Genomic DNA, 21098 nt, shown 5'->3' on the forward strand with positions numbered 1-21098 from the left:
TAACGTTGAGAAAGCCTTTTTAAAACACCAAAAGGCTAATTAAATATATGAATTATTTTGCTCCCTCTCATATTTTAGGCTAAGTTATGGCTGTCTCCAATGGCCGGGTCAGTGGAGAAAGAGACGCATCTCTGCCCCCTGCTTTGACGAAATCAACGGTAACGGTAACTAACAGGCATCATGATAAAATATAACATTCATGACCCTTTTAATTATCTACTATTTATCTCCACACTCTACAGAACTGAAACGAAAGATATCTATTGCTCTTCTTTTTCAAGATAGTTTGACATTTTCTCTGAGCCTGATATCATCTTAGATTTCGATGATACGTCATGCAAAGAAAGTTTAGCCTCCGTAGGATTGCATGCAACAAGAATGGAAGGTAAAAAAGAATGAAATATGATGACATGATATAGAGGTTGATTGAGTTTTCATGAAGACATATATTTTGAATCCTTGTCAACTTGAGCAACGATGCTTAGAATACCAACTCTTTTTGCCCTGTTCTGATACTATAAAATGATTTATCTAGCATTACTCTAGTATAGTTTGCTTCTTCATCAAACTTTTCTTTTGAATGGTTAACATCATTATGTGAGAGATTACTCTAGCATCCAACATAAGAGGCAATTATGTACCAAAAAAACAAAAAAAAAAACATAAGATGCAATTGGTAATTTAACTGTTCGTATCTGTTTATCGAATAGAAAAAAAAGGAAGAGGAAAAAAAAATATTACATTGTATCTATGGAATTTTAGTTAAGTCTAGTATAAAACTACTACTAATTATTGGTCGATGACCGTAGCTATGAGGTGCAGTCACAACATTATCAATTGCAACATTGGGTAATGTATAAGATCAAAGGAGTATTTGCCGGGTGATAACGATCTCAAATAATTTTGATGAAAATAGGAATCCCTAATGATGTTGAAGGAAAGGGAAAGAGGCACGGTGTCATGATTTTATGAAGAAAAGGTCACGCATCATGCTTCATATAAAACAAATTATGGATCCAAAATATTTATCATGACAGAAGATCCATATGGGGGTAAAAATAAATCTTATTGTTATATTACAAAAAATCTAGAAATTTTCTTACGCATGATTTGGTCGCCGCAGCTTCATCACAATCCGGATCCATCAAATCATAATCATACGGCTCATATACATGACACGTGGCATTGACGATGAGTCACCCCACCCGACGGTCCAAAGTTCTGGTCTAGAAGCTCGGACAAATCTGTCTTCTGTGGGGACAGCAAACGAGACTCCGGTACTGACAACGTATCATTTTATCCTGACCAGTGCCGTCCGATCGACAACGGACCGTTCAGATCGCCCTGCACTATTGGTCCGCGGAACACCGAATAGAAATCCAGCAGCCGTCCAACGGATTCAAACCCGACGGAGTCGGAATTGGGCCATTTCAGGTAGGAGACCGGACCCACGAGAGTTTGGTCCATCCGATCTCCATCCAACGGTGTTATGATGATACAATAAAATGCTCTCTCTCTCTTCCCTCTCGGACCGGCGACAGGGACGCTATTTCCGGAGACTCCTGTTTTCCTCTTCGTCTCGCTTCCCCGACTCCGAGCTGGGGCGGAACGATCGGGGAAGTGATCCCGTGAGAAGGAACACAGATTCGAGGGCGCGGAGGGCCGGAAGGGGATCGGATCTCGGATCTCCGTTCGAGGCCGGCGGGGCTTTCGCGCTGCTTCGTCTCCGGAGGTGTGTCGTTCTACGGATCTCTTTGTTCTGGTTGGGTTGTGGTATTTTGAATGTGAGGGGGAAAAACTCGTTTTTTTTTGGTGTTTTTGATGTGATTTGATGCGAGCATTTGATTTTCTAATGTGATTTAGACTGGGATTAGTGTTTGTTTGAGATCCGAAAAGGTTTGGTTTGATTTCTTTCGATATTGAGCATCAATTGTGGGGTTTTATTTGCTTTTTATTTCTTCCGGAGGTTTTGTTGGACTGATATCTTGGGTTAGAAAAGGAAGGAGAAGGGAATGGGATGCCTAATTTTGGATTTTTTTTTTGGATTCTGAAAGCTTTTTGATTTCTGTGCTTTAATAGAAGTGGAGTTCACGAGTAGCATCAGCTAATATAGAGTTGATGGTGGGTAATACTTGAATTGGGTTTCCTTCTAAATGATGCTCTGGGGTCGGAAGTTGATCACCCAGGGAATGAAAGAAATATTGGTGGAGGAATATAGAGCGCTGATTTGCTGTACTAAAGATTGGGGTTTATCCAAGTACGTCTGTGAGTTCCATTTGGAGTCTTACTAAAGATCAGCTGTTTAATGTGTGGTCAAAGTGACGCATTCATGGAGTTGTGATTAGCTCTTCAATGGATTGGTGGTGTATCTAATTTTCGAAGACAGTGTATTGATCCTGGAAGGGTTTCCATGTTATCTGGTTGATATAAAGAATGGCATCATGTAGAAGAAATATGTCTACAGTGCAGCGAGATGGAGCTGTGCAAAATGGGGAAGCTTGTGTTGATAGCTCTCCCTTACCCAAGTTGTCTCATTCTCCAGCGTACTTGGCTTTGAGAGGGTTTCTGTATTCATTGGTGAACTCGATGAGTTTTCTCATGGCGTCGAATAGGATTCAGGCTGCTTTTGCCGGTATGCTGGCACGAAGGTCTTCTCGGCCTGTGGAGAGGTCAAAGTCGAAGGGATTACACTGGAAGCGAGTCTCCTTCCATATCTTTGTCTTTTTCATGATAGGGGTTTTCCTTGGTTTCACCCCATTTCTCTCTGTTGATATCTCCAGGAATTTTGTGTCCAAACATCGGGCCTTCTCCTTTGAGGAGGATTCAGCAGCTGAAACTGGTGCTCACCAGGAAATTGATTCAGTAAGGGAAAAAATTCAATCGATTGATAAACCACAGAATGCCGTGGCAAAATGGACTGTGAAAAATGAGTCTCTCGATGCCACATCTGCTGTACCTCCTGTGCCAGATACAGACTTAGTGCCTCAAAAGCTTTTGATAATTGTGACTCCAACATATGTTCGGCCATTTCAAGCATATTATCTAAATCAACTGGCTCAAACATTAAGGAATGTACCACCCCCGCTACTATGGATAGTTGTTGAGAAGTCCATGCAGTCCGCTGAAACAGCAAAGATCTTGAGGGGTACTGGGGTCGTGTACAGACATCTTGTGTGCGAGCACAATGCCACCAACATAAAAGATAGTGGTGTTCACCAGAGAAATGTTGCACTGGCTCACATTGAGAAGCACCATCTTGATGGCATAGTATACTTTGCAGATGATGATAGAATCTATTCAATTGGCCTCTTTGACCAAATGCGTCAAATCAGGTATTTGCTTTCCTTATGACCTTAATTGCTTGTTATTCTAGACAGTCCGGTGTCAGGGGAACTTATAAGTTTATTTTACTATTTATTTTCTCAACCCAAGTCATTTAACTAGTTACGATAATTAAATTTTCATTTGAACCATGATAATAAACCTTCTTTCATTCCATCAATATTTATGGTTAAGATAATGCAATTTTTAAGATTCTAAACCCCTGATGTCAACTTTGTATGACATTTGCTTTAACCCTTTTCACATGTTTCATCGGAATAATTAAATTATCCTTGGTAAACATACCTGTGTGCATTGGGAACTAAGCAGATTGCTTCTGTTAGGGGGTTAAACATCGTTAACTATTTTACTTTTGTGGCATTGGATAAGCTGGGACTTGTCCAATGCTTTCAAAACTTCTTTAACTAACTTTTTTTTAAAAAAATTATCTTATTACTTCGTTTTGAATATTGGATATGCTTGGGACTTGTCCAATGCTTTCAAAACTTCTTTGACTACTTACTTTTTTTAAAAAAATTATCTTATTACTTCATTTTGAATATCTTTTAACTGTAAGTTCCAAGATTTTTGGTGGATTGATGCACTTTTCTCGGTTATGTTCATCAAGACCCTCCTTAGGTTCAGGAAGAGAATTGCACAAAAATCACCTTGGAATCAATTATTGCTGTTTATAACTTATAGTAATGTGAATTCGGTATACATCAAATTCAGTCTAAACATTAATTACTGCTGAATTATGATATGAAAATGGGCTATAATGTTGCCTTTTTTGTGCATAACAGATGAGTTGACATATAGATCCAAAATATCAAATCACAAATTTTTGAAAGGCAATCCTGCAATTCTGCTACTTTCTTGTTTCTACTATTTAATTTGTCATACACATAATAATGAACAACAAGGAAGCTGATTTGGTTTATGGAAAAAGGGTGTGCTTATCCTGCATTTGTTTGTGGAATGTCTTCCTAATCTTTATCTTAGGTGATATGCTGCCAAGCCATTTAGGTTTTGGCAAGCAATTAACATTCTTCTGTGCTTCAGGGAGAAGATATCTTTATAAAGCATCTTCTTATCAAAATATCCATTCCTTATTTTCTTAGTAAAGTGGTTCAAGTCTTTAATCAATTCTGAGACTTCTTCTTTTAGTCCTCCTGCCAAAACATAACCATGGTGAATTGGTTTCATGACCAGGAAACACTTCCTAATTTAGAAAGTTAAGTCACTCTGATGGGAAGGGCGCGATGCATCATAATTTTTTAAACATTACTCAAGAAAGTTTTTAAAGAATTGTAAAGGTTCTTCAGAGATAACTGGAAAATGTAGAGACTGCTACATGAATGTTGGAGGAGCAGAACAACACAATTGCCAAGCATTCCACTAAGCATTGGATAAATACTGTTGATCTTACTGATGACAGATGATTATGGAAACCTGAAATTATAAAGTTGGTGGTGTGAAAAAAATTTGATTATCTGGATTATGTTCTGTTTTGTGTTTTGATTTGTGATACGATAGTGTAGAATTGTGCTTTGAACCATAGGGAAGTGGATCAATTTGAAGATATCCCTGTGCCTACACTGAAAGTGCTAAGTTAAAGTGGTTGGGAATGTTCCTCTTCAAAAGAACCTTTAGGACGTGGCGATGGAGAAATATGCATGCGCTCTTTCATGATTTAGTGAGGATTATTTACTGTACAATTTGGAGAAGATGATCTAAATAATTAGTACACCAGAAGGTTTTAGTTCAAAGCAATCAACTTGTTTTTCATATATAAAATAGACTTCCTTATCATCTTTTTATCTGTGTTTTAAAAATAGCAGTGTCTTGTGAAGGTTAGACCTCTTTTGTTGGCTCTCTATAATATAAAAAAGCCAATTTGCAACAGCCCTTAATCCCACTTTTTTTTTCCCCCTCTAAATGTGGGGGAGTGGGAAACAACAAATAACTTCCTTGTTCTTTATGAGGCGGCCAGACACATTAGATCTGGCTGTTGCTTTGCAGGTGGGGGATAGAATACCTAATATGTTCTTGGATGTCATGATGCCTGTTGGCACAATCATGATGATAAAATTTCTGAACCATATTTTGTGAGAAATCCTATCATAAAGTAAAGAAAGTAAATCAGCATTTAACAGTGGACATAATTCCTGAATGAATCCAAAGCAGCTAAATTCTTTTGTTCTTGAAATATATGAGAGGCAAATCCTTTTGCTTTAGTTGTCATTTTGGTTGGTGGTTATAACAGTTCTTTGCTGTAATGATAGGGTGATAAACTAATGGTTGAGGTGGAAAGAATCTGAAGGACATCTAAAACCTGAAACCTGGATTGGTAGTTCAGCAAAAAAGAAAAGAAACTTGGCAGCTCTTGATATGAAGAGCATATTTGTGGATGAGGTTTTTGAGAGGATTCAGGGCAATACTGTGATTGTGGTCATGCAATATCTTAGAGAGGCCTTCTTGTTGCATCTATTAAAAGAAAAATTTAGACACTGAAGTTTATCCAGCTGGTTGTTTTTCCTTCCTCTTTTGTCATGGAGAAAATACAATCCACACTATACAAAGGGGTGGATAAGATTCTTGGAAGTATTAAAAGACTGCTCTTCTTTTTTACTTTTCTTTGTAACAAGATATCCTATAGAGATAGGATCTTTTGCTGTACACTAGTGACAGCTACTGTCGTGGAGCTTTTCTTCCATGTTGATGCTCCTCTCCCTTGTTCGGGTGGTTCATAATTTGATGCTAGCCAGCTTTAAATATGTCACACTCCCTGATTGGAGGTTAGATAGGAGAGACTAAGGGTGAGGCACCCCTCATGTTCATTGAACCTGTGGAAAGGAAAATTTTTTTTCAAGTCCAAGGCTCTTGCTTGTAAGAATGAATTCACTTGTAGCTGTGGCTAATTTTCTTGTTATTAATGCTTGAAGGAAAATATAGGATAATTGTTGATTGGAAATGGGTAGAGAGCCACCATTGATGCTCATACGTGTCCTTCAATGCATAAAAAGGTTTGTTCTCGAGTTGAACTTCTAGAAGCTTATTGGACAAAATGCCAATACCTTGAGGTGGCATTTAGCGACCCAAATAGGATCACTGAGGTGTTCTTAGATCACTAGTGATCCTTTTTCCGGGGTAATCCGATCCTCGATGATTTAAGATCACCTCGTTTGGTATGCTATGTTCCATTGATTAAAGATTCGTAAGTATCCACGACTAACTTATTTGGTATTCTATCGGAATTCAAAATCACCCACCATATAATACTAAAATTATCCCAGATATATTCCATAAAATAATATTTATTAATCATATAAAATATATTACGATAAAATATCAATATATTTATTTTTTTATATTAATTATTAATATATTTCATAAAAATATATCTATTAGTCCAATAAATTATTAATTCTATAAAGATATATTAATTGGTATTATAGAATTAATATTTTTATTTATACTTATAGAATATTATTTTTTAATACTAATAATTACTTGATTAAGAAAATAAGGAAAATAGAAGTAATATATTAAATACTTTTATTTTCTAAATATAAAGTGCAATAATATATTTCTACTATAATTTAAAATTATCATTGAATAATAATATGACAATAATATGATTAATAATATATTATAAATATAATTTATAATATCAATATAATATCATATCATATATAATACTGATATAATATATTAACGGTATATTGATATACTAATTTTTTCACTGGACTGAAGTACATTTTTGTCCTCAACTTTTAGCCCAAGATCGCTGCCCTGAGATGATCTTGGATTCTTAACCTCATGGGGCATTCCATCATTGGGTTGGACGGTGATTTGAGGGGTGAGGATGATCTGAGATTACTGCCATGTAGGATCACCGTGATGTAACCAAACGTAGTGATGCCATCACCTCCACTCACATCATCTTGATCTTAGGATGTCACCCCATACCAAACGCCCCCTGAATGATTTCTCCTAGTTTCTTTTATGCTGATATGTTATCTTGGCAAAATATGGTATCTCAGCAGATCCAGAAATTACTCTTAACTATTACAAAATGCAGGAATTTTAATATTTTTAGTCTAAGAAAGTGGAGCATCTTCCCCTTTTTTTTGGGGGGAGAAAAAACCTTGTCAATTCGAATCAATAATATATTCCTGTCTGACATGATTGTTTTGAACTTGGTCAAAGGAACATCATGTTTGTGATATTTTGAATATGATTAATACTTTGGTACTGCCAGTGTAGAGTTGATATTATTTACCCTGCTTCTTGGAAAAGAGAGGATAAACTGTGAATTAGCCCCTAATAGGAGCAGACTGCTAGGAAGTTTTCCTTAAATCGACAATTAGTAGATTTCACAAAGCTTATTGGTGACTTTGTTTGCTTTGAGTTGTAGGCGTTTTGGAACGTGGCCTGTTGCAATGCTTGGTGAAAGTAAAAATAAAGTGTTATTAGAAGGTCCTGTTTGCAATGGCAGTGAGGTAATTGGATGGCACACAGATCAGAGGACCAGGATATCTCGAAGATTTCATGTTGACATGGCTGGTTTTGCATTTAACAGTACCATACTCTGGGATCCTAAGAGATGGAACCGCCCCACTCTTGAGCCTATTAGGCAACGTGCTAAAATAAAAGGTTTTCAGGTTTGTTCACTTTCTCATGGATATCATATGCATTGCAGTTATGGTTCTTAGACTTTTTATATTGTGGAGTGACTGCTGAGGCATTTGTGTGTTCATGATGAAAGAAATACTGGTGCAAAATTTTGTAGTCAATGCTTTTTTTTTTTTGGTGGTGGTGGGTGGGTGGGGGGGGGGGGGGGGGGGGGGGGGGACCTGTTCCATAGGGATGAAGAATGTGTCGTCTTTCTTAGAGGACATGACTTACCAGAAAGGACCCTGTTATCTGTAACTTTATGTGGTTGATCATTTAGACATGTTTAATGATGTAACATATAATTTCAGGAGACCACATTCATTGAGCAGCTGGTTGAGGATGAAAGCCAAATGGAAGGTTTAGCAAACTGCTCCGAGATTATGGTTTGGCATCTCCATTTAGAAGCTCCTGAACTTATCTATCCAAGGGGCTGGATGATGCAGAAGAACTTAGAAGTTGTTGCACCTCTAACATGATAGCTGGCCATGCGAAGTCATCTCATTGTATGTATTCCCTGACAGGACTTTTGGCTGGATGTTAATGGGCTTCTCGTTAGTTACAACTAAATAACCCTGCTCTCTGCATTATGAATTTCATCTCATACAAATTGCTTTGCGATGTACAACTGGAACCCTTTTCAAGATGTTTATAAACTACACATGATTCACCTTATTTCTCATGTTACACTTTCATGTGGCAGGGTCTGATTAAAAATGGTTCCTTATCCTGTTCGTATCACCTCGAACTGCCTAGACTGCTGCCTGGAATGTCTGCTCTGATTTATCTCCTATGATGGGCAGAGGCACAGGCTTCCTGATGCAAATGGTGTTTGTCGTATTCTTTATTTCAGGCTTTTTGTCCTGGTTTCTTTATCCAGACCAGACAGACCTTGTACAGTTATTTGTTTTTCTTTTGTTGTTGTTGTGTTTGAGATGCTTCGCAAATGCGAAAAATTGCATCCATCGGTACTGTTGGGAATGAAAACAAGCACCTCTGTAACATGCAAAAATTTCTATTTAACTGCCATGAATCAGAATTAAATTGACCATCAATTTTGCTTCATTTCTGTTAATTGTTTTCCATAATTGCAGACTGTGGCAGCATAATCTCATGTTTTGCTAATGGGTATGCCAATCCACAGTTGAGGTGGATCCTTATATTGATCGTTATTTTGTTTGGCGCATTCTGTTTGCGATCAGGAATTTTGATGTAACGAGGTTCTTAGCATCTCTATTGGATGCAAAGTATCTGGATACCATGTGTGCTGTTTATTACTCAAGCTATATATTCCTCCCTCATTTTCAGAAGGACCTGCCTAGTGGTCTTGCACATATGTTGCCATACGTTAGAGAGAGAGAAAAACAATTGCTATAAAAATATTTAATTCGAAGGATCATATGGTTTCAAAATTTATCCCCTTGTGTTGGTCTACTTAGTATTGGAGGAGCTACTATTTTAGTTAGGTGAAGTGCCACATATTTATCAGCAAATTTAGTTCAAATATTCTAGATCAACAGCAGTGTGGTGCAAAATATTTTTCTTCATTTCTTGTTGCACGCTTTTGCTTAATCGGTATATGTATTGCTAATGCTCAAGGCATGACTTTACTTGCGAAGGCATCATTCAATCATAAAATATTTGGCAGAATAAAGCATGCAGTATTTGATTTAAAATTAGTAATCTCGCCACCATTCATTTGTTTGTATGGTATCGCCCCTTACTACCTGAAAAAAATATTTAGGCTTGATGTTTGTTGGAGTTGACTCTTTTTTTAATCCGAAAAAAAAAAAGTAGGGGAGACGTAGAAAAATCGAGGATTAATCTTTTCTAATCTAAGAAAAACAAAAGAACTAGCGATCTCAAGTTGCATTAGTAACTTGACTCTTTTGGGATGATGGTACTGGGATTATCATATCAGATTCAAAGGCATTCTTCATACTATCTAACAGCATGGAGCAGCCACTACCTTGAATACAATGGCTGGTTTTTCAATCCCTTTAAACTAAGCAACCACAGTCCTTTATTGCTAGGATCCGCTTCCGCAGGTTTGGGATCCTGCTGTCGACGAATAACATAATTTTCCATAAATTAGATATTTAAGTAGTCCAAGTGGTACTAGTATTTAAAAGGTGGTTATCTGAGAAAAGTTATTAACACCTTGCACCTCTGTCTTTTTATGGATTAAGCCCACAAGTTCTATTTTATTTATGTGGTTTTCACAATGAGCTGAAAGTTTTACATCTAGTCCCTCTACGTATTAATAAAAGATATAGGGGTTAAATGAAAAATGATTTTGGATTTCCTGTCCCCTGCTTTTACAAAGAAGCCCATATCATACAAAATTACTTTCTCTCTCTTTTTGCACTTCAAACCTCCACTGAGATATCTACGTTGTCGGGACTTGGGCACGAACAACTTACAACCCTGTTCTTTTAATAGATTAATACTACAAATAATGTTTAACCATGTAGGGTTTTACGTTTGAAACACCTCATATTTTTTTTAATGCAATGTAGCTCTCATTTAGATATAAAGAGTTTAATATAGCCCATTTGATAAAACTTTTGGATGAGTAGAAAGTATTTTCTAACCCTCCAAAAATACTTTTGGATGATATATTGATGTGTAGCAAAAAAATCTGAGAGTTGTTTTGGCGATGCTAGAAGCCTGAAAAGGCCTACTTGAAAAAAGCTCTGGTTGGAGCTTCTCCTCAAACCTACTTTCTAGCCAATGTCAAAACTACTCTCTAGCTAAATTCAGAAAGTTGTTTTGGTTTTAATAAAACTTTATGATGACCAAAATACCTACCAACAAAACTCATAATTATATATTATCTTATATCATACTTTATCACAATATATTATTATACTATAAATATAATATAATATAATAAATAAATTAATGATATATTATGTTATATTATACTATATTATTATATTATAATAGCATAATATATTATCTTATTGTAGTAATACATAACTATAAAATAATATATTCTTATATTATATTATAAGCATAATATCACATATTATTACCATCATAATATTATATTATTATTATAATAATAGCGATATCATGATAATATAATATATTATTATAATAATATTATAATGTACTATCAATAATATAACAAGACAATATATTAGTATTACATTTTATTATATTCTATTATATGATTATATTATAATAATATTATATTACTATTAATATATAATAATATATAATAATATCATATATTTATAATTATAATATAATATAATCTATTATATTATCATCTATAATTATAATATATTATATTATATTATATATTTAATTATATCCCTATTATTATATTATATTATAGTAATATTGTACTATTAATAATATATTACTATATCATATCATATTATAGTATTCAATATTATATTACACTATATTATAAAAATATTATACAAAATAATATATTATAATAATATTAAAAAAAGTATAATAATAATAATATTTTAATATGTAATTTTATATTGTATTATATTCTACTGTGCAATATTTTTTATTATCATTTTACTATAAAAAAAATTCTTTTCATTTTAATTGCAAAATATATATTAAAGTTTTATAATATTTTAAAAATATAATTACCAAATAACAAATAATTTTGATAAAAATTTTACATTCAAAAGATATATTTCTTGAAAACTCTACGTCTAAAAGTAATTAAAAGCTCCCAAACAAAAGGCGTTATTCTCCGCAAGAAAACTCTTTACTCACCGGCGAATATTTTTTTCTCCAAGGAAACTTCGGGATTTACATTTTGTTAAGCCTTCTTGCTTGGTTATCCCTCTCCACCGGCGAACGAAACGGAACCCTAGCCTCGGCCCTCCTCTCTCCCCTTCTCCTTCCCCAAGAAGAGCACCTCAAAACCCTAACCCTAGCCGGCTAAACCCTAATCGTGATCGTAGGAGAGAGGAAAAAAGAAATCAAAGAAAGATGCCGAATTTGGAATGCCGGATGTACGAGGCCAGGTACCCGGAGGTGGACATGGCGGTGATGATCCAGGTGAAGCACATCGCGGACATGGGAGCGTACGTCTCCCTCCTGGAGTACAACAATATCGAGGGCATGATCCTCTTCTCCGAGCTGTCCCGCCGCCGCATCCGCAGCGTCTCCAGCCTCATCAAGGTCGGCCGCCAGGAGCCCGTCATGGTCCTCCGCGTCGACCGCGAAAAGGGCTACATCGACCTCAGTAAGCGCCGCGTCTCCGAGGAGGACATCCACGCCTGCGAGGAGCGCTACAACAAGTCCAAGCTCGTCCACTCCATCATGCGCCACGTCGCCGAGACCATGGACCTCGACCTCGAGGACCTTTACATCCACGTCGGCTGGCCCCTCTACCGCAAGTACGGCCACGCCTTCGAGGTCAGCTTGCTCGTCTCTCCCTCCCTTCTTAAACCCTTGTTATGATAAATCGGACCCGCTCTTCCCCTTCTTTCACCGATGTTTTTATAGAGGAAAAATCGTTTTTTCCGCTCATCTTGGGCGCATTCATGAAATAAAATTCGGATCTTTTTCATCTTCTTCAGGCGTTCAAGGTAATTGTGACGGACCCTGATTCGGTTCTTGATTCCCTTACCCGAGAAGTGAAAGAAGTCGGTCCGGATGGGCAGGAGGTGATTGGCGGTTGCATGAAGTTTTGATCCTTTTGCGTTGATTTTCATGTTCTTTTAGGCTTAATTGGGCAGATTGATTGCAGGTGACTAAGGTGGTGCTGGCGATGACGCCGGAGGTTAAGGATGCTCTGGTCAAGAACATCAGGAGAAGGATGACCCCGCAGCCATTGAAGATACGAGCTGATATTGAGATGAAATGCTTCCAGTTTGATGGGGTTCTTCACATTAAGGTTTCCTTATTGGGATTCTTTTTCTAATGTTTCTTGGGGCCCTTTTTGTCTATTCGGTCTAATTTCTTGCGTTGTTTCTATGATTCTAGACCTGTATGCTTGTTCAATTTCTTTGCAGGAAGCTATGAAGAAAGCAGAAGCTGCAGGCAATGATGACTGTCCGGTGAAGATAAAACTGGTTGCTCCTCCTCTCTATGTTCTCACCACTCAAACTCTTGACAAGGTTGGTGGGAGGCTTTTTCCTTCTTGGCATTGCTGTGTTCCTTGATTTAGTCTTATGTTGCTTACAGATTTTTGGGGTGTTATTTAGGTTGATTTTTTCTTAGAACTTGGATACCATCTACTTCGAGATTTATGGTCCAAAGGGTGAGGAAAACCTGGTGGGAGAACATATCAGATAGTGCTAGAGTAACAAAAATATCACGCAAAAAAGTTATGAAATTAGTATGGAGTCTTCCAAAGTTCCTTTTTCATTAGCAATACTTAATCTGGTACATGTTGTCCATTAGAGAAGCAAAAAGAGAGTCAAGTGCCAGCTGTTACCTTTTGGTCTGGATATTTGTGTCATGGAAGCATTTCTCAGGGACATGTTTTCATGTTGCACTCGTCTTAAATTATTCAGATATACAAGCCAAACAGACTGAAATCTAGTTGCCATCTTTACAATTATCAACAAATTTTGGAATTATTGGGGTCTGGAATAGCCTACAATACTTAATTGTCATGGTCCCTGAGGGCAATTTTTTTAATTGTAAAATTGCTTAGTTTGTTATGAATAAGGGAAGTGTTTATGTACAAGCTACTTGTTTAGTATATTGATCCTTGATGCAAAATACAGGAGGCCTAGTAGGATTGTTGCTTACATGGTCTTGGTTGATTTTAAGGTGAAGCTGTTCTTTCTTGTTTGGAATGTAGGTAGATATGTTACAATAATGTGAATGAGAACTTGTGGATGGGATAGGTTGGGTACCCATATTTTTGTGAATGATTCAATGTGGATGTGTCGGTCATTATTATAAATGCAATCCAACCTTGTTTTGTATCATCCCATGATATTATGCTAATTTAGGTTCTTTCCTTTTCTCACAAAAGGACATTAAGTCTTGGGGTATTTTGTTACTTTGTTGTTATATGTGTCCTTAGACTCGATATGCCTGCATTAATATCCTAAGTTAGGTTGACTTTTAAAACAAAGATACACACCTAATGTCATATACTATAGCAAATTAAGATTTCATGCTCATTGCCGCATCACAGAATCCATGCATCTTTGCGATTCTTGTTATGACCTGAGGTTAGGTTTACAGATATGAGAATTAAATGATTAAAGTTTTAAGGTTTTAAAGAACTGAGTTTTATGCGGATGAATCCATTTGAGGAGTGGTTGCACTTGTTTGTAACATATTTGAGAAACATTTGGCTTTAAGGCTAAAAGAGATGGAATAGAGGGTCCTTTGAGTTCCTAATTGTTTGGGACAATGCCATAATGCACTGATACATTCATAGATTGAATGGGTGGAGTATAAAGGACTATTGGATATAAGTAAAGAATGCAGTAAACAAGAAGTTTGACTTGAGGAGAATCAACATCGAATCTACATTAGATATGCTCTGAGCAACGTCAGGATGAGTTTTAAATTGAATGTGAGCTCAAAAATCCATCTAATCTGATTGACAAGTCACCCAACAAGCTCTTTTTGGGGTATTACATTTTCTCATGATCATATGGGGACATTGGGGTATATTTTAGACAGTGTCTATATGATAACTGAGATTTTAATGATTTGTGCAGCATTCAGTGGTTAAGAATATGGAATTCAATGCTTCAATTTGATAAATGGGATTTTAGTGATTTGCATAGCATTTAGTGCTTAGGAACATGGAGTTTTAATGCTTCAATTTGATGAAGGGGGTGAAGATAGGAAATAGATGCTTAAGCTCAAACTTTTGAAAACTCAAAAAAGAAGTTCAAAAAAAAAAGAAAAAATAATCAGTAACATTGTTGAATTGTATAAGTTGAATATGAACTGAAACCTATGGTGGATGCAACAGACAAAATATATTAAAGCAAGCTAAAGAAGGATGATACAGTGAGTTTGTGATGTAAATAAATCTATTATTGGCAAAAAGAATCTGAAGTTTGTGATTTCTCTAAGGGTAATGAACAAAGAACCCATGTTTAAAATTCTAGCATGTTAAAAGAGGCTTTAACCTCCAAGAAACCTGATGTGAGCATATCTTTTGCGATACAGAGAAATAGAAATAGACAAACATGTGGTCAGTAAGTCACCAGTCATCACATGTGGTTCTTACAAGATCTTTTCCTATTTATTTTCAACAATGCAATTGTTCTTGATTTCTAACCTTTGTCAAAGAAATTCTGATGGTCTGATGGGGATATACTCTCTGAAGTTTAACAGAATCTTTATCTTTCTTTAGTTAAAGAATTACATTTTATATTTCACCTTATCATCATAACAGGTTTAGAGGATGAGTCAAATCTACTCAAATGTTTGTTAATGCCATGTGATGCTTGCTTGCTTTGAATTGATTTAATATTGACGGAGGACAGCATAGTAGCTTGCTTCAGAGGGGGAGAATACTTCATGATGCTTCACCATCTTTAGATGTGATTGTTTTTTTTTTTTGTTATATCTTCATGAGTTGGCTACGCCTGACATGCTTACTATGTAAGATACAGAGCAAAATTTTTAGCTTTATATTGACTTATTAATCTGTCTTTTACAAACATCAGCATCCTTGGATAATCTTTCTAATGGAGTGATTGCATAAAAAATCTTTTATTTGCTTATTAAAATATGCAATACACTTCCCGATGATTTGTTTGGAAATTTGCAATGGAAATCATCGACAAACTCTTGATGGCTAATATATGTATTTTGAAGATCATTTACAATTTCATTTTGTGGCTATATATTTCTTTAAGTAGGTCAAATTCCCTGTTGTGGCATGGTTTGATGACTATTGATAGTACTCTTCCTTGAAAGAAAAAAAGGTGCATAAAATGAGGTAAAACCTCTATCTATTGATGATGTAAGGAAATTTTCAACGGCTTCCATTGAACTAGGGGTTTTTCCGTTGTCCACAAATTTATCTTCTGTTGCCATCTTACCAAGCTGGTTAGGTCACCTACTGGTTATATCAGACTTGGTTTCAGATCCCACCTTCACCAGGGTTTCGGGGTTGAGGTATTTGGGGAAGGCTAACCCCCGTTGTATAGCTCATTGCCTAGGTTCTCTTTTACCGAAAAGGGGAAGAAACAAAATTTTCAGAAATGCTAATAATATCATACATCATTTCCATTCTGCCCCGATAGCAAGAAAAATTGAATGAATGGAATCCTAGACCAATTAAAGAATAGCCGTACATTGGAACTAGCTGTTTACCAACATTGTACCAAGTGATTGCAACAGCATTTTTCATTAGTTGTTGGGCATGCTCCTCAAAAATCCTGATTTTTCAGGTTAGATGGCAAAAATGTTCAAGTTCATAATACTAATAAAGGCTTGGTGAGCTCATCATGTGTATTCATGGCTGGTAAATATATAATAATATAGGTTCTGATAAAGGAAAATGTTTGGATCATCTCAGTTATTATGGAACAAAAATATCTTAGGTCACAGAGAATATGCTTAAAGATTCAAATATTGGGTGATATGAGAACTCACATGACTTGAGCAAGGAGCTTTCCACCAAGCTCATTATCCATGCTCTTAGGAACTGCAATTGTAAATACCTGATTATTGGAGCTTCTTGAAAAGCCCAAAAAGCACATATCTGGATTTGTGGAGAATAACTGAATATTTTAAAGTTTACACTTAAGTTATGATTATACCATGCTTTATTGTTGTTAGATCATGGAAATGTCACTGATCATGGAAATGCCACCAAATTTAGATGGCTCTTACTTTCAAGAACTATATGATTGGAAGGTTTGATTCACCAACAGATTTGATAGTAGTGCTTGGTTCTAATTATGCATGGTTTCAGCTTTCTATTGACCATATAGGCTACAGCTTTCTATTTTAGGGAGGGTTTAAATATGTTTTCTAGTGAGGCCTCAACAAGGTAATGCATTGTCTGATGTTGGTTTGAACAACGTACCAAGAAAGACTAATTCACTAAGGGCTCGGTTGGTTCGCGGGAAAAGAAGGGGGGAAAGTGTGGTCAACGGGAAAGTAATGAGATGCCTCTTGTTTGGTTGGAGTTTTCAAAGAAAAGAGATAGAAAAGTTGTATTCCCATGGGAATATGATTCTCACATTTCATGGAAAAGTTACTTTTCCATGAGGCGGAAATTACTTTATTTTTATTTTTTTTCAAAAAGGCCCTTCAGCATTAAAGAAGCATTAAAGAGGCATTAAAGACCTAATTTTTATTAAGGGCATAATAGGAATTATACATAACTTTTCCAGGAAAGTGGATGGCCAATTAAACATAAGCACTTTGGAAATTTGTCACTTTTCCATGATCAACCAAACATGCCAAAAATACTTTCCTAGGCATCCTCTTCCTAGGAATTTGTTTTCCAGGAATCATATTCCTAGGAGGAAAAATGCTTCCCGTGAACCAAACGAGCCCTGAGGAATTATGTTTGTAGTTTCTCACTTTGATAAATTTGCTATGCTCAAAATCTGATTCACCTTCAATATGGTTTTGCAATCTCTTGAAAAATGTGATGATGACTTCTCATGATGGCTTTATGGTAGGAATATTAATTTATTTACCTTGATACATATATCCTGCAAATATTGAGAAAAGATATAGGCATAGACCAAATGGGATACTTGGAATTAAATTTGTCATCTTATGGCTTTTGGATAGTTCATTTTATGATAACTGGTAGCCATCACGTACAAATTAGCGGGCTTATAGAAAATTGCATTTGGCTGACATTTTGAGTTGGTTTTCTTGGATACTAATAGTGTCTTATAAAAAACTCATTTGGATGAAAAGCTACTTTTTTTCTCAAAAAGCAATTCTCGCATAGCTAATACTGTAAGACTGTAAATCCCCAGTCCTTAAGCGCTGTGTTGAACACTATAAAGCCAACCCACATCTTTTTTGCTCCCATCCATCTTCATTGAGAAGGCACCAATATCCATCCTAGCACTTGTTATTTCCTCTGTTGTTATCCTGGATAAATTAGTGGCTAACAAAATGGTTATGGTGCACCATCTAGTATTTAAAGGCTTGAAAATTGGGCTCCACCTGCTTCAGCTATGCTTAGTCTTTGACTAAAGCAGAGTTTTGACTACCCCATCATTATTAACAATAACGCATTGGGTCCCCCCCCTTCCCCTCCTCCTGAAAAAAAGAATAAATAAAAGAACTTAAATCTCTGTTAGCAACGGCCACATCACTATGTTGTTGCTTAGTATGCTAGCCAAAATCCTGCCATTTGACTTGTGCCAGACATAGGTTATGTTGGTGCAGTGGAGATAAAGCATGGAGGGAGAATGCCAGATGGCAGTTATGCACATAAAATATCTACTTAGAGAATTTATAGGATCGTCATTCTGCTACATGAATTAAAATATAGTTTAGCTGAAGGGTTAAATACATAAAGATAAGAGGGACACTGCTGGGAGACCTTGGGCATGTTAGAGTTCCCAGATAATGGGAGATCAGAAATTTTCTTTATTCTATATAGATGATTAACTAAGGCTGATTGCTGAACCAGAGGTGTTAAATGGTTGAACCATCTGGTTCAACAGCTTTGAAAGGCTTTTCCAAAAGTTTGGGTCCTGATCTGACCTGACCTGAGTATGCTAATGGGTGACAGGTTGAACAGGTGGACCCTTTGACTTAAAAAGGTTTTAGAAAATCAGTATGTGAAATAGGTGAACAAATGCAGCTAGTGCAGGGTGTACGTCAGGCTGTCACTCAGACCCCCATGACATCTTGTGTTGCCTTCTACTTAAAGGTTCTGTTATCATTATCCCATGTCTGGCCATCATATACTATCATCATCGCTTTTTTCTTGTTTTGCTCTACCTTTTCACTTGCTGACCCGTTTGGTACCTGGACTATACCTGACCTAGAGACTTAATGAGTCTAACAATTTTATATCTAACTGGATTCAACCTGACCACTAATTGATAAATGGGTAGGTTATGGATCAAATTTAGCTCTGAATATCCTAGTGGATTTGGGTCCAATTGGTGGTACCGGAACACAACACCCTAATAACACCCTTAGGTATATGTATATTTATGTTTTCAATAATATATTTTTATCAAACAATTCATTGATATATCAAAATTAATTTAACACGTGAGATGATATTTTCGCATTTTATCAGGTTCGTAATATAATTTAATTCAGATTCTTCCATCCGAAACATGGGCGCTTATGTTAAAGGATCCTAAACTACACAAAATGCTCCAAATTTTTTGATGTATGTTTTCTTATTTCACGTCATTTTTCTATTTTTTTCAGTTATGACTTTCTTGATTGAAACTGTAAAACTTTGGTGACAATTGTTGAGATCACTGACATTATCAAAATAGAGACTTGCAATCCTGAAATCCGAGGTTGAAGTTGAGATTGCAGACCTTTGTGCTGTTGCAATCCTCACATCTTTTCCTATTTCCATCTCTTTTGAAACAAATAGATATATTATGTATAATTATACGCACAAGCTTGAAACATACCCATGTGTTTTCTTATTTTTCTCACGATATGTCTTCTGGGCAGGAACAAGGAATAACAATTCTAAATAATGCTATCAAGGCATGCACTGAAAAAATAGACCACCACAAAGGAAAACTTGTAGTGAAGGAGGCACCAAGAGCTGTGAGTCTTACTTTTCTACTAAATATTATCATGTTTGATTGTTTTAGAGTATTACTTTTCTACTAAATATTATCATGTTTGATTGTCTCACTTTTCTCCTCCACATCTCGGTGGATTTTTTGCCCCTTACATACATACATTTGCACCTGTGCATGTGTGTGTGTGTGATTTTTTACCCTTCTCCACATCCCAAGGATATTTCCCCCTTTTATATATATGTATGTATGTATTGTGTGTGTGTTGACACATGTGCGCATGCATGCGTATTGCTAAGATCTGCATATGAATTGTTAATCATATTATATTATCTTTGTGATCATGGCCCAATTCTAGTGACAAACACCATTCCAGTTCCCATGGTGGTATTTGCTAGACTGACCAGTCTTTCATTTTCTCTTCTTCTGCATTCTTGTTCAGGTGAGTGAACGAGATGATAAGCTACTTGCAGAACACATGGCAAAACTACGATCTGCTAATGAGGAAATTGATGGTGATGAAGATACGGAAGAGGAGGAAGACACAGGAATGGGAGATGTGGATTTGGACAAACCAGGTGTTGGTATAACAGAGTAAAATCTGGCAAATGGATTAAGTTTTTATGGATGCATATCATTTACCATGAGTAGATAGTCTGCGATCAGGCCCTTCTCCCATCAAGCAATCTAAAATGGAATGCTGCCTACTGCCTCAGTTTTCTTGGAGAATGCTGTCCTTGGGATATTATGCAGTTTCACAGTTTTGTTATCTGAGATTGTTTGGTGGTGCTAAAGTGATATGAGATGTGCAAGCTAATGACCTTTTGACTGTGTACAATGAGTGTTTTTTTGTTTTATTTTTTTGGTTGTGCGAGTGTGATGAACTGTAAAAAAAACTCTAAATACGCTCTCTCCTTTGGCTTTTGTTACCTGCATTATGCTTTCATGCTTCAAATTGGCTCGTCTTATTTGCTCTGTAAAATGCACAAAAATCATATTGAGAAATACACTTGTTTCTCAAGAAGAGATAGGAAACATCCTCAAAATTATTTGATTTAGATTGTTTACAATTGTATGGAAAAACATGATACTCTTGACTTTGGTATTCTTTTGTGGCAGGCAATACTCGTGAATTTTTAACTGATGAGAGCTGGACAGAACAAGGACACCAGGAAAGCGCACATCCGTATTGTTCCTGTGAAGCCATAGCATGCACTGTGAATTGCATCGTGGCCAGAGAAAACCAAGGTTAGGACCAAAGAGGCATTTGCCATATATTTGCAGGCGATGAGTCCTGTCTTGCTAGGAACCAAATTGGTTGTAAGGGCAGCTGCTGCCGGATACTGAAAGATCAAACAGATTGGATGCTGACCAAACACGTCGCCCTATTTAGGGCAACCTCTGCCTGCCTCCTAAAATGAGCTGTAC

General features: G+C 36.3%; 2 protein-coding genes across 2 annotated transcripts; both read left to right on the plus strand.

Moving 5' to 3' along the window:
• The first annotated feature begins 1516 nt into the window (after positions 1–1516).
• On the plus strand, positions 1517–9063 carry LOC103706841 (probable beta-1,4-xylosyltransferase IRX9H). Its single transcript, XM_008791089.4, has 5 exons — positions 1517–1732; positions 2080–3332; positions 7742–7988; positions 8310–8504; positions 8702–9063. The coding sequence occupies exons 2-4, from the start codon at positions 2434–2436 to the stop codon at positions 8475–8477; spliced, it is 1314 nt and encodes a 437-aa protein (XP_008789311.2). The 5' UTR covers positions 1517–1732; positions 2080–2433; the 3' UTR covers positions 8478–8504; positions 8702–9063.
• A 2670-nt stretch (positions 9064–11733) lies between these two features.
• LOC103706842 (eukaryotic translation initiation factor 2 subunit alpha homolog) lies at positions 11734–20698 on the plus strand. The gene is made up of 6 exons (XM_008791091.4): positions 11734–12396; positions 12561–12647; positions 12731–12877; positions 12996–13100; positions 19597–19695; positions 20113–20698. Exons 1-6 carry the CDS (start codon positions 11968–11970, stop codon positions 20266–20268), a joined length of 1023 nt encoding a protein of 340 aa, XP_008789313.1. The 5' UTR covers positions 11734–11967; the 3' UTR covers positions 20269–20698.
• The last annotated feature ends 400 nt before the right edge of the window (positions 20699–21098 follow it).

This window comes from Phoenix dactylifera, chromosome 4 (assembly GCF_009389715.1).
Source record: "Phoenix dactylifera cultivar Barhee BC4 chromosome 4, palm_55x_up_171113_PBpolish2nd_filt_p, whole genome shotgun sequence".
Classification (NCBI taxonomy): domain Eukaryota; kingdom Viridiplantae; phylum Streptophyta; class Magnoliopsida; order Arecales; family Arecaceae; genus Phoenix; species Phoenix dactylifera.

What these genes read in the sequence shown, in the direction of transcription:
- LOC103706841 (XM_008791089.4), top strand. Translation starts at nt 2,434, where the DNA reads ATGGCATCATGTAGAAGAAATATGTCTACAGTGCAGCGAGATGGAGCT. An exon ending in GACCAAATGCGTCAAATCAG is followed by an intron (nt 3,333 to 7,741) that starts GTATTTGCTTTC and finishes TTTGAGTTGTAG; the next exon opens with GCGTTTTGGAACGTGGCCTG. An exon ending in CTAAAATAAAAGGTTTTCAG is followed by an intron (nt 7,989 to 8,309) that starts GTTTGTTCACTT and finishes ATATAATTTCAG; the next exon opens with GAGACCACATTCATTGAGCA.
- LOC103706842 (XM_008791091.4), top strand. Translation starts at nt 11,968, where the DNA reads ATGCCGAATTTGGAATGCCGGATGTACGAGGCCAGGTACCCGGAGGTG. An exon ending in CCACTCAAACTCTTGACAAG is followed by an intron (nt 13,101 to 19,596) that starts GTTGGTGGGAGG and finishes TCTTCTGGGCAG; the next exon opens with GAACAAGGAATAACAATTCT. An exon ending in TGAAGGAGGCACCAAGAGCT is followed by an intron (nt 19,696 to 20,112) that starts GTGAGTCTTACT and finishes ATTCTTGTTCAG; the next exon opens with GTGAGTGAACGAGATGATAA.